Here is a 16826-nt window from a genome sequence, read left to right on the forward strand (position 1 = left end):
ATAATTCATTATTTCAATATAAACTAACTCTTTCTAAGGATGTGGATAATACTGAAAACTACTTTTAGAGATGCTGAATGTAGTTAAATGTTACCAGACTTGCAGAAACTAGTGTCCTATTCTTTCTCTTTCAGAGAAATCCTTAACCCATCAACAGTGAACAAGAGGGAATGAGAAGCAATCCAGATTTGACAAATCAATGAACAGCCGTACTTTGTCTGGCAGCGCTTCTCTGTTTACATGCCTTTTCATGCTTTCTGCGTGTAACATAGGCATATCACTGATATCAACGCAGGTGAGAAGCATCTGCTTTCGTATCGGTTCTGTATTCGATTTACAGCACCCGGTAGAGCCGGTACTTACGAGTCTTTTCTCCTTTTACTGAGTAATGACAAAATCCAGATGATCCATACAATGTTGATAACAGGAGCTTGTGTCTTGTCTCATCCTACAAATGCAGTGTCGAGCTTATCTGGACAGCGGCATCCTATGGGAGAAGGAGGCCAGCTCAGCACACGGACCTACCATTGGACATTACCTGCCACTATGGACGCAGTTGCCGGCAGTCAGTGACATCGGGTATAGCTTCCCCCTCCCGACCCCCTTTGTACAGATCTACGTCATCCTCTTAGGTTTTGTGCGGCTAGTGTCTATTCTCATTTCTTAAGTGCCAACCTTAGTCGATTTTTGTTGTTGTGCTTTGGCTGCGCAAGGCTAGATAAAAATCGTGAACATGATGACCTTGAAACTTCCTGGCAGATTAAAACTGTGTGCTGGACCGAGATTCGAACTCGGGACTTTTGCCTTTCTCGGGCAAGTGCTCTGCCATCTGAGCTACCCAAGCACGACTCACAACCCGTCCTCATAGCTTCAATTCCGCCAGTACCTCGTCTCCCATCTTCCACACTTCACAGAAGCTCTCCTTCGAACCTTGCAGCACTGCTGGAAGAAAGGATATTGTGGAGAAATGGCTTAGCCATTGCCTCGGGGATGTTTCCAGAATGAAATTTTCACTCTGCAGCGGAGTGTGTGCTGATATCAAACTTCCTGGCAGATTAAAACTGTGTGCCGGACGGACACTCTAAATCTGGACCTTAGTCTTTCGCGGGCAAGTGCTCTACCATCTGAGCTACCAAGCACGACTCACGACCCGTGCTCACAGCAATGACCTTGTTTAATGTTTTCTTCAATTTGTGCACGAAGGACCTATCGAGTTTGAAACTGAGCATAAACCTGGAATTTTTCTATTTATATTTTCTACTGAACCTTTTCTAATATACACGCTTAAGTTGCTCTCTTTCAGAAACACGGTGTTTCTTTTATTTTACGCTGCACAATGTTGTGTATGATGTGTTTATGTACATTTAAATGCAATGATCGTGACATGTGTGTAAAATTATATTTATCTATACATTTTATGGGAAAGACTTTCTGACCTTTTTGTTGCTGAACGTGCTGTCTATCTGTTGCTATGACAACCCAAGTTAAGTAATACAGCTCATGAGTTGCCTCAGCGTACTTGGTAGCCGTGTATTATCACTGTTTTTTGTTATTAATTATTTTCGTAAAATATATGTTGATGTGCTTATCATTAGAGTATTACTTAAATAAATTTCTGTTTTTGTTCTACGCAAGGAAAGAAGGAATGTGTTCAGTGGCTAATAAAATACTTGTCTACGATCAGCAAGTGCTCATAGATTATATAAGCTAACAATGAATGTGTTCCACGGTTAACTATTAGTGTGTGGAGTGAGTGTAAATCAAGGGAACCATCAGTGGAACGAATGAGTGAGTGAAGGGGTAATGTATATAAAAGAATTGTAAATAAGTCAGAGAATAAGTCAGGATTAAAACTAGCAATATTTTTAAACTTTTTCATTTTGTAATAAATGGGATTTGCAGGCTGGATGTATTCTTAAAAAGAAAATTTACCTACATCTACTGTAAAACAAAACATTAAAGCCGGCCGAAGTGGCCGTGCGGTTGAAGGCGCTACAGTCTGGAACCGCAAGACCGCTACGGTCGCAGGTTCGAATCCTGCCTCGGGCATGGATGTTTGTGATGTCCTTAGGTTAGTTAGGTTTAACTAGTTCTAAGTTCTAGGGGACTAATGACCTCAGCAGTTGAGTCCCATAGTGCTCAGAGCCATTTGAACCAAAACATTAAATAAAATCCTTCATCATCCACACCAGATATGAGGATGAATGAGTTTGGTGATATGTGTAAATACAGGGACTGAATTTTATGTTTTCGTATTGGCGGAGCAGCACCGTTTCCCACGTCCTTGACATTCCTACTTCCACTTGTAGTATGGAGTTCCTACTTACTGTGTAACTAAAAGAAGATATGAATGAGAGAAAAGGAGAGAATTTCATTGATGGTGTGACGTCGTAATCCATTACTGTAACTCCATGCACCCAAATTTTTATTGTGAGGTGAGAGTGACGAGAGGCATGAGTCTGTTCCCACCGTGAAACATCTTATTTTTGTTCTGTAGATTCCTTTAATGAAAATTACAGTCATATTTTACCACACGGTTTGTAGGGGCTGTTAAGTACAGAAAGAATCTCAGTGACTGTAAAGATCAAGCCATTTTTTTCTATTTATTAACCTTCTCTGCTAGGATTCATAACTTTTGCATGCAGAATAGTAAATGTCATTTGCGAGCCTTCGTCTGGTGACTCAGCAGTACGCCACAGCATATGATGCGCGCTGAGACCCTGCAGACATACGTTCAAAAGGGCAGGGGCTGACTTCTGAGACTCGTAACAAGAGTAGGAGAGGTAATGTGTCTGGTCAGCCATTCCAGTGGAGCTACAGTTTTTGCAACATGCTGTAGGAACACTGCAAGGTATCTGGCTAAGAAAGGTGAGGCTAATGAATAGTGGAGAGGGTCGCCCATAGCAAATAAACGGCCGTTTTACCAACAATCCCAGCTAGGTCAAAGAACGCTTTTCAGTGGGCATTTTACTCGGATCTGTGACTTCTTGAAGGCAGGTGGAACTGTAAACAGTTTGACCACATTCCTGTCTCCTGCTGCTCTGAGGCAACCAACTGCATTCAGTTTTGTGAACTATGTTTTCGGCCTGCTGGAGAAAGCATGTTGTGTCAGCCTGATGTCAACGGCAGTCGTGTGGGTATTACTTCTGTTGGGTCCTGCCCACTCATTGCAGATGGTATCTGTTCTTTCGGACATATCCGAAAGAACAGAAGAACCGTGCACCTCTCTAGAATAAAATGATAATTAAATCAAGACGCTAAGCTGCCGACAGGCGTTGATATACATCATCAGGGACAGTTGTGTGCCCCGACCGGGGCTTGAACCCGGGCTCTAGTCCCGGTCGGGGCACACGTTTTCAACTGTCGCCATTGATGTATATCAACGCCTGTCGGTAGCTTGGGGTCTTGGTTTAATTATCATTTCATTGCAGATAGGGTGCCTAAACGATGCAGCCTTCTCAGAATGCTATACAACAATTCAAGCACATAACATTAGTAGTTTTGTTTCAATAAAGCAGGCTGACAATATTTAACTTTATATGCACAACAAATGTTGCAAGCGATCGGCGACATGCAAATAGTAATCTTCTTCGCTCTTTACAAACTCCAAACAAGCAATAGATATGGATCACTACTATCTGATATCGTAGCACTCTCTCCTAGGCCGTGCTAATACTCAGCGAACGCTTTCCACTAATGTTCTGGTCGAGGCTGGCAGGAGCGGCGTTTAAAAAATGTTCAAATGTCTGTGAATTCCTAAGGGACCCAACTGCTAAGTGCATCGGCCCCTAGACTTACACACTACTTTAACTAACTTATGCTAAGAACACCACACACACCCATGCTCGAGGGAGGACTCGAACCTACAGCAGCAGGGGCCGCGCAGACCGTGATACGGCTCCTCAAACAGAGCGTCCACTCCGGCGGAGCTTATATTCAATTCTTGCAGGTGTCGCTCCTGTCGTGGCGTGGCCGTAGTCAGCGCACCATTGGCCGAAGTCGTTTCACCGCCTTCCCTGGTCTTGAGTTCTTAGTCTTCGTTCCGGCGCTTGTGGTTACGCCAGAACAACATCCACCAAAGGTGGGACATGTTCTTATTGGTCAGTCTTAAAAAATTCTCAAGAGTTTGAGACTAGGATCTGACTGAGCCGTGGCGGCTGGCGCTAGGGTGCCGAAGTCGTTTCACCGCCTTCCCTGGTCTTGAGTTCTTAGTCTTCGTTCCGGCGCTTGTGGTTACGCCAGAACAACATCCACCAAAGGTGGGACATGTTCTTATTGGTCAGTCTTAAAAAATTCTCAAGAGTTTGAGACTAGGATCTGACTGAGCCGTGGCGGCTGGCGCTAGGGTGTTCTACTTGCATCGCTGATATCGATATTCGGCTGTCTTGCTATCTTTGACTGCTCCCCCCGGCGGGTTTTCCGGGTGAACGTGTGACGTAAGAGTCTCCGGTCGGCGTTCATGGGACCAACTTGTGTTGAAAACAAGCCGGCGACCCTAACCATGGTGCATGCGCCTCGCCGTGCTCGCCGTCCTTGTCTTTTGTCGCGTCGGATGTAAGGGGCCGGTCATTGGGAGCCTTGACGTGCAAAACTGTGGTGGGCTCGTCGTCTCACGCTGAACCTCTTCCCAGCTCGTAATTTGCAAGCTACAAGTTATTCTGTGTTTAACTAAGAAGATTGTTGAAACTTATTCTGGCATTTGTAGCTGCCAGAGATGGTTCTGAAATTGGTTCCACAGTGGCTATTTTAAGGAGGCTGATGTTCCTCATTTCGTTCCCCATCATATGTGAGGTGTGTATCTTAAGTGGTTTCCATGCAAGTTTTAACTTGATTTAGGACATATTGGCCGCTTGGAGACTGGTTGTTGTTCACGCGCCAGGCAGCTGTAGAGTTAATAGTTTAATCATTTTTTATGGCAGGATTTGGTACGTTTCATTTAATGTTGAAAGTGCCTTAAGGCAACTGAAAGTGATCTCTAAGTTTCCTGCTAATTTACTGGGGAACGGGTACAGTTAGAGTATTGCTCCATAAGGATTTGGGGTCAGGCTTAATATATTTTCCACTGTGGCTGTGATTTGACCTTGTTTTCATTGAAATCTATTTGTGCTGTAGGCCATTTGCTAAGTCTGCTCGTTTCCTGGCGTTGGTGCGATTATGGATTCTTGTCAGGACAGCGCATTGTGAGGCTGGTCGGACTATATATAAACATATATCGCCTGCTTGTGAGCCTGTGCACAAGCCGAAGGGAGTGAACGCTCGTATTGCCTGCCGGCCGTAGCGTTATTGCTTCCAAATACTGCTGTGGGCCTTAATGCTGTTCTCTAAAGCTAAGTGAGGCCACTTTGTTAATATTAGCGTTTCTGTAAGTTATTTTACTGCTTAATACTAGCCATTCTTATCCAACACTTACGTTAATCGTTTGTGTATCTTTAATGAATGTGCAACTTGTTATTTTTCCTGTGTGCCAGTTTTGCGACCTTGGTTGGCCCACTTCGCGTTTTTAGTATAAGCATGGTTCACTGTGTACCTTTATGTGGGCAGTTCAGTTTTATTAAGCTTTAAGATCTTTGTTTTTTTAATGAAGTTGTGGTATTACGTGGCTGTGTAAGTTTTGCAAGTGTATAATGTTAGTAGCCTTTTGAGATATCGTTAAACAAGAAAGATTGTTTATGATTGATTATTCACGTGCCTACTACCTATTTTTTTGATTTCGGATGCAAAATATAATCCTTATTCGTGTTTATGTAATTCAATTAAAGTAAAAATGTGTAGACTGCATCAGTAAGAGGGCAAATGTCCAAATTGAAGTTTATAGTAAAGTCTGTTTCGAGTCAAATTAAAATCGTAAGACAATCAGAAGCTTGTCCTTCACCAGTGATCCCGGGCTTCCCATTTTCTTTAAATAACTGTGATGAGATTGTAATTTTGGTTTTCTAAAGAACTGAGTGGTACCACGGTTCACTGACTTTCTGGGAATTGTGTGCGTAGACAAATCCAGGGATTCGTGGACTGAAAAAGAAATCGATGGAGGAGGATAGATAGGTAGAATGTTCTAAAAACTGCGTCGACAAGAAGCCAACTGATTGGAGAACTTTTTACATCGCTTCTTTGGCGAGAGAGCAGACAGAGCGTTATCAATAACCTCACTGGCCAGAATTTGGTACATCTTTTTTCAATGGAGAATTGTGAAGCAGACTCTGCTTGGAGCAGGGACAGGAGACATGGTGGAGACTTTCTCAGGGGTAGGACTGCGAGGAGAAGATCCTGGTGCTAGAATTAGGGGCTTCAGCGAGGAAATTCGGCAGAGAATGAAACTTCTGAATGTCAGCTTGTGCATTGTCAGACGAGTGGCGAAAGTAGCCTTTAGGACCGTATACAGCTTTCCTCTATGCACATCATCTTGGTGAGATTATCTGGTGGCGTCAGCAGGTTAGGTAGGAGCAAAGACAGGCTTTTTTCACTCAATTACATTCATCTAGGCTCATCCATAACCAAGTGAGCAGGAGTAGCTGCTTATTTGCTTTCCATTCTCTGTTTGGTATGATCTTACAATCACTGTGCAACCAGCAGAGACCATGCTTCCTCCAGTTAAATTATTGGACTATTATTTTTGAAACCCTTCATTCCTTTTCCGAGAACTTTGCCAAGTTTTGGTTGCTCTGTCTCATTTCTTTTCCTTAAATCGCTGTTGCTTTTGTCATGTGCCTAATTAAGATTCTGGTTGCAATAAACGCAGGTTCACTTGGGTCAAGATTTAAATTCAGGAGTTAGTGAATCCATTTTTCCCGACTGCGTACCTTTAACGATTTTTTTCCTAGCTCAACACCCAGGACTCATTTACCAGGGCCAGCTCCCTAGCTATCGTCAAATTCGATATACACAGTTATTAATTCAGTATCTGAGTTATTTGGGGAGGAATCTGCCTCTCAGTAGCCCAACTGATGCAGATCCCACTAGCAGACGGAAGGCTCACGTTCATAAACCTCCTTTGGGGCTTATTACCTTGCGTATAACGGATGCCAGTGACATCACTTTTCCTAAAACTAACTATGAAATGCGTGTTGCTGAACTCTTCTCATCTTAAGATTCTTTTTTGTGTTGTGCATGGTCAAAATAAAATTTTAAAAAACTGTATCAGAGAAACTTATTATCAACGCCAAGAATAAACATACCACCCAGTTGGACCACACTCCCCGCTCGTCGACAATGTCGATCCAGTTGCTGATGACTTCAGCGAAGTCCGCAGCAGTGGAGCTGGCGTTGACATCGGTGATCAGCAGGAAGTTGAAGGAGAAGTCAGCCCCAGGATTGGTCTCGTTGCCGTAGTAGCCCAGAATCTGGTCCACTGTGCCGTAGGACTCGGTTATCATCGTCCTGGAAAACCATAAAACCACTTAACAACTCTGGAAGGAAACCCAAAATTGTTGCCAAGTCTTTGCTCACATTGACCCACGAGATATATTAACAACGTGTGCTGGACAGAGACTTCAAGTTCCGTATCGTCCGCTCTATCTACTCATATCCACTCGTCAGCATGACAATTTCAGTTTGCCTGTGCTTCCCATCCGTAATCCCTATATATCTCTGATCGTAATAACGCATTTTACTTGAATTCAGGAAATTTAAACAATATTTTTTTCTGTTCTTCTCGCTAAATTAAACTATATGAAAGAGGAGAATACTGTAAACATGTTCCTCATCATCGTCGCTTATTGCACATAACCAGCCCAGTTAGGCTCATGGCAGAAGACAAAAAATATACCAATACATAAACATAAAACGTTACGAAATAATGAACACGTACATTCCACGAATCATGAATAAATAGAATGGTAACATCACATAAATTGATTTCAAGTGTTTGCCCATTTGCTTTTGTCTCTGTCATTCTAAACGCTGGCTGTTGGATCTGCTTATTGATTAAAGTTCTGTCTTTCCATCTCGTTCGCGGACGCCCTCGTCTACCAGTTATCTGATGTTCTCATAGTTTTCTAAGGGATGTACCCTCTGCTCGGAAAACATGATCTGCCCACTATGGTCTTCTACTTGCAGTCACTCGTCCGACATTAGCGTTCTTAAACCGCCGATACTATGTTACTGCTGAGCTAGTACCATGAAATTACGAACTACGAATTGCAGTTCAGTAGGATGCTAGTCGTATGTTGTTCTGGCTGATGACCGGTTATCTCCACCATTCTACCTGACATGGTGTCTGCAAGGTGTACCGTATTCTCTTGACAGTTCTTTCTAAAATAGCTGCAAAGGCTTATTACCATGACTTCATCGTTGCTGTTTTCTTCACATGTTAGTTCACCTTGCAAATTCCAATGGTTTTTGAAGGCTGTTTAACTGTTCTCAGTAGTGCAATGTTACTCGCCAACATCAGTAATACTATTTACCACACAGGTTTCCTTTAGACAGGACCTTAAGCGGACTAAACATAGTACAAGGTATTATAATACAGGGTGTTTATAAATGAATATCGGGATTTAACGCTTTATAATATTTATTATATTAAACTTGCAGTTATAAATGATATGTCAAATGAAAAAGCAACTCAAACAGTTTTACCAAGAACCTTATAGATTTCAATGTGAGCACCATTTGTCACACGGCACACATCAAGTGTTCAGCCGAGTTCTTCCCAAACGTTGATAAGTGTGTCTTCAGTGATTGTAGCAACAGTTGCTTCAATCCGGTTTCTTAATTCTGGGAGGTCTGCTGGTAACGGAGGTACGTACACACGATTCTTGATGAAGCTCCAAAGGAAAAAATCGCATGGAGTTAGGTCGGGTGAACGTGGAGGCTATGCAAAGCAAGCACTGTCATTGGGCCCCTTGCACCTATCCAGCGCTTGGGTACAGTGAAGTTCAACCAATCGCGTATTTCGCTATGTCAGTGAGGTGGCGCACCATCTTGCTGGAAAATCAAGTTCTCTGGCTCATCTTCTTCCAACTGAGGGAAGAGCCATTGCTCTGGTGTATCAAGGTAAAAAGTGCCAGTTACAGTAGGTTCACGAAAAAAGAAAGACCCATAAACTTTCCATCGGGATACGGCACAAAAAACAGTCACTTCATCGTCATGAAACAACATTTCGTTTGCGAAATTGGCACGTAATCCATTGTCTGCCGGCTTGAGAGCCTGTAATAACTGTAAACGTAAGGACGTAGCCGTACGCGTTTTCTTAAAACTTTCCAAACAGTCGACATGTGAACTTGTAATTCACGACTAGCCTTCTGGACTGATTTCTTTGGGCTACGAGTGAACGACTCTCTCACTCGCTCAACAGTCTCTTAACTAACTCTTGGTCGTCCTGTGCTCTTCCCTTTGCAAAGGCAGCCGGTATCTTCAAATTGATGATACTATCTACCAATGTTATTATCACTTGGAGGATCACAACCGAACTTGCCGGCCGGGGTGGTCGAGCGGTTCTAGGCGCTACAGTCTGGAATCGCACGACCACTACGGTCGCAGGTTCGAATCCTGCCTCGGTCATGGATGTGTGTGATGTCCTTAGGTTAGTTAGGTTTAAGTAGTTCTAAGTTCTAGGGGACTGATGACCTCAGAAGTTAAGTCCCATAGTGCTCAGAGCCACTTGAACAACCGAACTTCAGCCGTAACACACGTTGTACAGTAACTACAGATTCGGTCTTTGCAAACTGCAAAACACAAAACAGTTTCTGTTCGCTAGTCGCCATCTTCGCTACTAGCGCTGTCTAGCGGACTGCGGCGGAAACATTTCGTGCTCCGCATGTGCACTGATGCCAAACAAAATTGTTTGAGTTGCTCTTTCTTTTGACATATCATTTATAACTGTAAGTTTAATGTAATAAATATTATAAAGCGTTAAAACCCCGATATTCATTTATAAACACCCTGTATTTGCAAAGGAATAGAAACATGGAACAGAACCACCATTCCTTCCTCTGTCTATTCTCCAGCTGTCTAACCGATAACATAATAACATCGCTGTTCAGGCATTAGACACAATCAATATGTCAAAGGAGTGGATATCATAGCTATTATAATAGAAGTAGGGCGAGATCGTTCCATCTCTACAGTCTCATTTAATTTAGCCCTGTTTTGTGCCAGATTGCCGTAATATGCAAATGATCACGTAGTTTTAGGTATGACTGCCTGAGGCTCCAAGATGTCTCAAATCGCAGACAAGGAAACCAGAGGGAAGGGCCACACTATATTATACTGCTACTGGTGTCTACCACAGGGATGCTATAGAGAGTGTTTCCGTGACAGCCCGAAAAAAGGATGCTCCACTGAACAATTTGAGATAGGGAACTTTGCGTCGGAGAAACCAGAATTTGGAAGCCAAGATTTTAACGTGTGTGCACTATTACGCTTGTCCAACTACAGAAGCACGACTTCAGTCTCTGAGCAATTGTCTTTTTACAAGATGCCATCACCGCCAGGCAAGACATCCAGCGTGTAGGGATGCAGGTGGTCCGCAATAATGTTCACGTAGTCCACAGCAGTCACCGTACGTTTGATTACTATCACAGGTCGCATGGAAACCAAGTGTATGTCCCCCATAATATAATACTGCCTCATTGGCCTGTGTTCGTGGTGCAGTGCACGTTTCCATCAGCAGTTCACCCAAATGATGGCATATCCGGACATGAGTTTCGGCCTGGTTTAACAATAAAAGTGATTCATCCAAATAACATGTTTACATTGATACACGGTTCAGTTTCAGTGATTCCGTGCCCACTGCTATTGTAATTCTTTGTGTCAACATGGGAACACAGTGGAGTTGTCTGCCTCGGTACCCTGGCAATGTGTGTTGAACAGTGCATTTCGAAACATCTGTGCCTGCAGCAGCATCGTACTTTGTCGACAGATCGGCCACAGATAGTCACATATCCTGCTCTACATAGCTGTCAAGCCTCCGACTTCAGCGTTCTGTAACGAAGCATGGACGTCAGACAACTTGTCGCCTACTCGTGGTTTCATAGTCCTTTAGCTGCTCTCCATAGATTCTCACGACAGTATGACGAGACAACATAACTGCGAATACATTTACCCAGGCGTGCTCTTCTTCGTCCAAACAAAATCGATGGTAACCAATGTATTTCTTTAGCACTCGAAGCTCATCGAAATCATATGGGGAGAGATATGGGCTGTATGGAGGATATGTAAGGATTTCCCAGCGTAATTTCTGCAGCGTAGGGAAAATAACCTTGGCAACATCTGGTTACACTTAACCAGACTGATGCCGTCTTTCAACATTCTTGGGCGTTTGGACTTGATCTCATAGAAAATATCTCGACATCTGTTGGTGAACGTCATGGGCTGTCTACCTTTATGATGACTCGAAATTTGCTGGGGACACTTCCAGGTATACCATTTGGTTCATGTTAGGACTCTGGTCATTCCAGTACATTTCATGAAAGTTACAGACCACAAACAGTCGCCTCACAGATATCACTTTGTGCATTGTCATGCTGATACTAACAGTCTCTTTTCCTCTACTGTATGCATAACACAATTATGTAAAACGTGGTCGTATTCTTATGCAATTGACGTTTTCTTAAGCACACAAAGGTGACCAGACTCTAGCCGCAAATAACACCCTCATAGCGTAAAACATCTCCTCCATACTTCATGTTTGGCGAGACACAGAGGGCCATGGAACATTCTCCACACATTCCTCAGCCGTATTACCACTGGGTGCTGTTCGTTTCATTACCCCAATCACTCTTTTCCAGTCATCAGCTGTACACTGGAATCGGTGTGTACACTACCCCAGGCGTCGTTTAGCACTGACTGTAGAAATGTGTGCCTCATCAGAAGCTGCTCTACCACTGAACTCCATTCACCCCCTACGCACGAACAATGAGCAAGATGGAACTGTTGGTAGCACTTTGGTGATTCCTCTCGCTCACTGCATCCGACTTTTTACTTTCACACCCTGCAATGCACGATAATCCCTGGTCCGTCAGTACATGAGATCTTGCGTGTTCTTGACGTAGCAGTGGTTCTTCCTTTCCAGTTGGCAACCACATCTCCAAAAGTCGAATGGTTAGCTTTACAAGGGATTGTTGATGGATGTTTCTGATGGATTTCCTAGCCAGATGACATCCAATAACTGGTTCACATTCGAAGTCACTGATCTATCCTTACAGACGCAGTCTATTACTGCTTCTCTACTGACAGCAAAACAGTCCCTATCTCCTTTTCACACTGGCGGTCCACCTCTAACGATACCTAGTAGTGAATCTCGCATTACATAGAGGTGTCAGGATACTTTTGATCAAACAGTATAAAGTGTTTGCCACGTGTTGAGAACCAGGGTTTAATTTTACGTGGACAATGAAACGCTGAAACATGTATCTTCAGTGGAATCCGGTGATTGCTTACCTGTTGTCATACTCATCGACGACGGCGCGAAACTCTTGTACGATGACGTAGGACTCAGGCTGGTGCATGTACGGCTGCTCTATGTCGCCCGGGACCCCATCTGGAAAGCCCTCCGCCTCGACCAAGAACGTCACCGCGTCCATGCGGTAGCCATCCACGCCCTTGTCCAGCCAGAACCGTAGGTTGTCCTGGAAGCCGAGGTCTTCATTTATTCAAGGAAGCCCTTTAAGGAATCATTTCAGAGCTTTTTTTCATCAAATTTTTCACTCCAGCTATCGGATACAAATTTTGTATTCTAGCCAACAGCTATGTTGCGCCCACATCATCTTAGTAGCTGGTGAAGTATTCGAACGTTCATTAGGACCAGACGTTGTAAGTGCGTGTACGTGTGTGTGTGTGTGTGTGTGTGTGTGTGTGTGCGTGTGCCAAGGACGCGGGGGGGGGGGGGGGGGGGGGGGGGGCTTGGAGGTGTTTTAGAGACAGGAGATAGGTGAAATGGAAGGAACTAAATTGTGGATAAGTAAATGTTGCACGAAAGCTGATTTTTCAGCGACAGAGGAAAGTTAGCCGATTTATAAGCCGTATGGTGAAACAGAATTGAACTGGTGAATAGTTTTCGCGTGGTGCAAACCTTTCGCGACCGTAAGGTGCAGTAGCGGGCGATGAATGCAGCGTTTGGCACAAAACTTGGATCAACAAGACTAACGCAACTATTGCTGTGTTTACTATAAAACTGTTAGCAAATGACGTCTAGGATGATAGAAGAAATACTAGACCTCCCCAAAAAAAGTCAAATTTCTTCTTTTCGGTGCTCAGCCGAATTGTTGCTTCCGTTTTTATGCACAATACTTCGGCACAGCGGAAAATTTGAAGAATTGAAAGTTGGTTTTCACTCAAGAGAAAATCGACGATCGATTGATACTTGCCAAGGCACTACTGACACTGATAAAAGAGTTCTATTGAAGCTTATTACTAGCGTATAATTTTCTGCTCAACTTCTGAAACAGTCTTCATTCCATATGGGTCGATGAAAAATCTTCAAAATCTCAAGCGTAAATACAAATTTATGTCTGCTTTCCGTAGTGGTGCCTTCATACAAAAATACTTCGTGCCTCTACATAGAAAAGTAAATACACAAATGTATCTGAAACTGCTTAAACGTTTGGTACCTCGAATCCAACTACACTCATGTTCAGAAGAAATAGAACACCTTGAATGATTAGAGACAGGACGTTCATATTGACAGGACACGAACTTTAGTATGTTCTGCAGAAATGATTAGCATTTGAACCATGTCGGCCCGCGGGTTCAGGGTTCAACATCGATATGGCGGCGCAACACCACCTACCAATAAAATGTGCCTGCGGCTCTCGTTGTCGCTATAAACCGAAGGTAATGGATCAATGTGACTTTAACAGACGTGCAGGTTGCCTCGCAGGCGTATCCGAGAACCGTACCGTCAAATCATTCAGTTTGAAAGAGGGTGCATTATTGGCTTGACAAAATGTGATTCATCCATCCGGAAAATTGCTGCTCACAAACGCAATGCAATGAGTGTGTGCAGAATGCTTCACGAAAGGCAGTAGAATACGAAGAGATGCGTCATGTCATACCACCCACTTTGCTCCTCCCCCCGTCACCGAGCTCGACACCTAATCCGTATGGGAACCGAGTTAACACATCGTACACCATCAGGGGTGACAGTCCCTCCACTTCTCCACCTACCTCTGACGAATGTACGGAAACATGCTAGACGGCAGTGGTGAGTGGAACGACGTCACTGGGGCAGGAATGGCGTCATATAGTGTTTTCGGATGAATCCAGATTCTTCTTGTTTGAAAATAATGGCCACATTTTGGTCGCTGCAGACAGGGAAAGCGACAACAGAAAACACAGTGACTGCATCCGCATAAGACATACAGTGCCATCTCATGGCCTTAAAGTGTGGGGTGCTATTGGGTGTAGCCACAAATCACAGCCGGTGCGTGTGCAGGGCACTGTGACCTAAGTCAGTGACGTCCTGCAACCCGTAGCCATAACCCTTCTGCACAATACCCCAAACGCCATTTTTCAGCAACACAACGTAGGAACACATGCTGCTGCACGAACGTCTGCCTTTTTGGTGTCACGGAATATCAGCCTTTTGCTCTGGTTCTCCAGGTCACAGACATGTCGCCAGTCTAAAATGTGTGGGATATGGCGAAACGACGGGTGCAGCGCTGTGACCCAACACCAACCACCACAGATGAATTTTGGAACGAGGTGAATGCGACATCTATGTCTATAACACAGGACACATTCGCGTCTCTTAAGAGTCGATGCCGTCATGCGCGTAACAAATTATCAGTGCCCATGGTGGACCCTGTGTCTACTGGGCAAAAGGTTACATGCCGAACTGAGGTGACTAAAATACTAATAATTTCTGCAGAACATTCTAATATACGTATATGCAAATATGAACGTCCTATTTCTAGTCGTTCAAGGTGTTGTGTTTTTTTTTCTGAACAAGGGAGTAGTTCTGCCACTTTCGATTTCTACATCTTGCAATGGATCGGAGCAACGAAATCGGAGATAGCCAGTGTAGTGCCGGGTGCTGTGTGAATGTTCAAATCGAAGAGAGTGAGGAGGTCAGTAGAAAACGGCCTGCATCCTGGGTGTGACTGCGGTGACAGTAGCCCTTACAAAATCTGCTGATTGCAGGCAACTAGGAGAAATTCCAACACCCGAACGGCACCGTGGAGGCCGACGATATCCCCTAGTGCCCTCCACAACAGCGGGCAAAGAAATGCCCTACCTTGTGGGAAGGAAGATGAGTACAACGTCCCGCCCATAGCGTGGTCGTTGGACCCAGACCACACACTTGTAATGTTTCAAGGATAGATAAGTAAATCGGCCATGGCCATGGCCCTTCAAAGGAACCATCTTGGCATTTGCCTGGAGCGATTTAGGAAAATCATGGAAAATCTAAATCTGGATAGCCGGACGTGGATTTAGACCATCATTCTCACGAATGGGAGTCCAATACACTAACCACTGAACCATTTCATTAGGTCCTGCTTGTCTTCACAAAACGTGGAAACGGCTGGAATACGAAACTGACAGATCACAGCCCGTCATTTGACTTGCGTGTCCCTTCTACAACAAAGAATAATTACTATATCAATACTCATAGGTAAAGAATATCTGCCATCCATCATGTCGGCTGGGAGTATTACTACGCTTACAAAATAGCAGTATAAAAATAATTTTAAACGCTTAAGTAGCGGGTAGTGCGCCGACTCCTGATTGGCTGACACAGGTTGTATGAGCCTGTCCAGAGAGAAAAGAGATCGGAAAACACTTGTTGTTGAACTGTCACGAGTGGCGGACATACCAGACAGGTTTCAGTATACTGATGCGCCACATTCACGAGGTGTTGTATATCCTTTAGCTTACTCGATTGTCATTAGCTGGCCGCACACGAGCGGTTTTTAGCAAACCACGGATATTTCCGACGTATCGTGTAACACCTGTAGGGCCCCCCTGTGTGTGATGGAGACACGACCTACCAGCCTTTGCCTGCAGTCCTCGGACCGGAGAGCCAGCCTCTTCAGATGGGCAGAGACGTGCGGATTTCAGCGACGGGTCACGTTCAGGAAGTCCGTGAGTTATCCGGCGGTTTCAATAAGGTAACAATAAGTTTAAATTGAAGTTAAAATGTTCTAGGTTATTAGGCCGTGTCATGTTTCTTCTAAAATGATTGACGTTTCGACCCCTCTGCTGGGATCTTCCTCGGGACCTTCTAGTGTCCACTACTGCTAGAACACTGACAGAGACGAGTGTCGCGTCGTCTTATAAAGGGGGAGTTTTGTCTGGAACCGCGCGACCGCAACGGTCGCAGGTTCGAATCCTGCCTCGGGCATGGATGTGTGTGATTTCCTTAGGTTAGTTAGGTTTAAGTAGTTCTAAGTTCTAGGAGACTCATGACGCCCAATGTTAAGTCCCGTAGTGTTCAGAGCCATTTGAACCATAGTCATAGGCTAATATTCCCGCTCTGATGCAGAAGAAGGGGCGTTGTTAGTTAATCTCCTGTGGATGCCACTGGCGGCCCATCGTCACTGGATAGAAAGGCACTGTTCCACACTTACGCTGGAGTAGGGTTATTGGTTGAAATTCCTGCTACCGCTATTGGTTGGTCGTCATCACTGGCTAGATTCGAAACGGACACAGTAAGAGAGGGGGAATGTTTACCCAAAATATTATTGTCCGTCGAGATGACTTGCAGCGCGCTTTTTATGCCGCTCACATACCGCGGCCTCGTATTTACTTCCTTGATGGCGGGGAACCACGATGCCGGAAGCCTATAGCCGTCCTCTCTATTGAAATTAGATGCATTCTGAGAAATTTCAACCGCTTCTCGGACCTTTCTTCTATAAATGTTTGTTTCCTTAGCCAGTACACGTACGTTATTA

The 16826-nt window shown here is 44.3% G+C and overlaps 1 protein-coding gene across 1 annotated transcript in view; it reads right to left on the reverse strand.

Annotated features, from left to right (window-relative positions):
- The window catches only part of LOC124620811, a 182409-nt gene that overhangs the window by 15703 nt on the left and 149880 nt on the right, over positions 1-16826 (reverse strand). Inside the window, exons 16-17 of the mRNA XM_047147099.1 lie at positions 12376-12563; positions 7173-7374 (exon numbers count right to left, since the gene is read on the reverse strand). Coding sequence (XP_047003055.1) covers positions 7173-7374; positions 12376-12563 — 390 coding nt within the window. The remainder of the gene's footprint in view (positions 1-7172; positions 7375-12375; positions 12564-16826) is intronic.

This window comes from Schistocerca americana, chromosome 1, assembly GCF_021461395.2.
Source record: "Schistocerca americana isolate TAMUIC-IGC-003095 chromosome 1, iqSchAmer2.1, whole genome shotgun sequence".
NCBI lineage: Eukaryota > Metazoa > Arthropoda > Insecta > Orthoptera > Acrididae > Schistocerca > Schistocerca americana.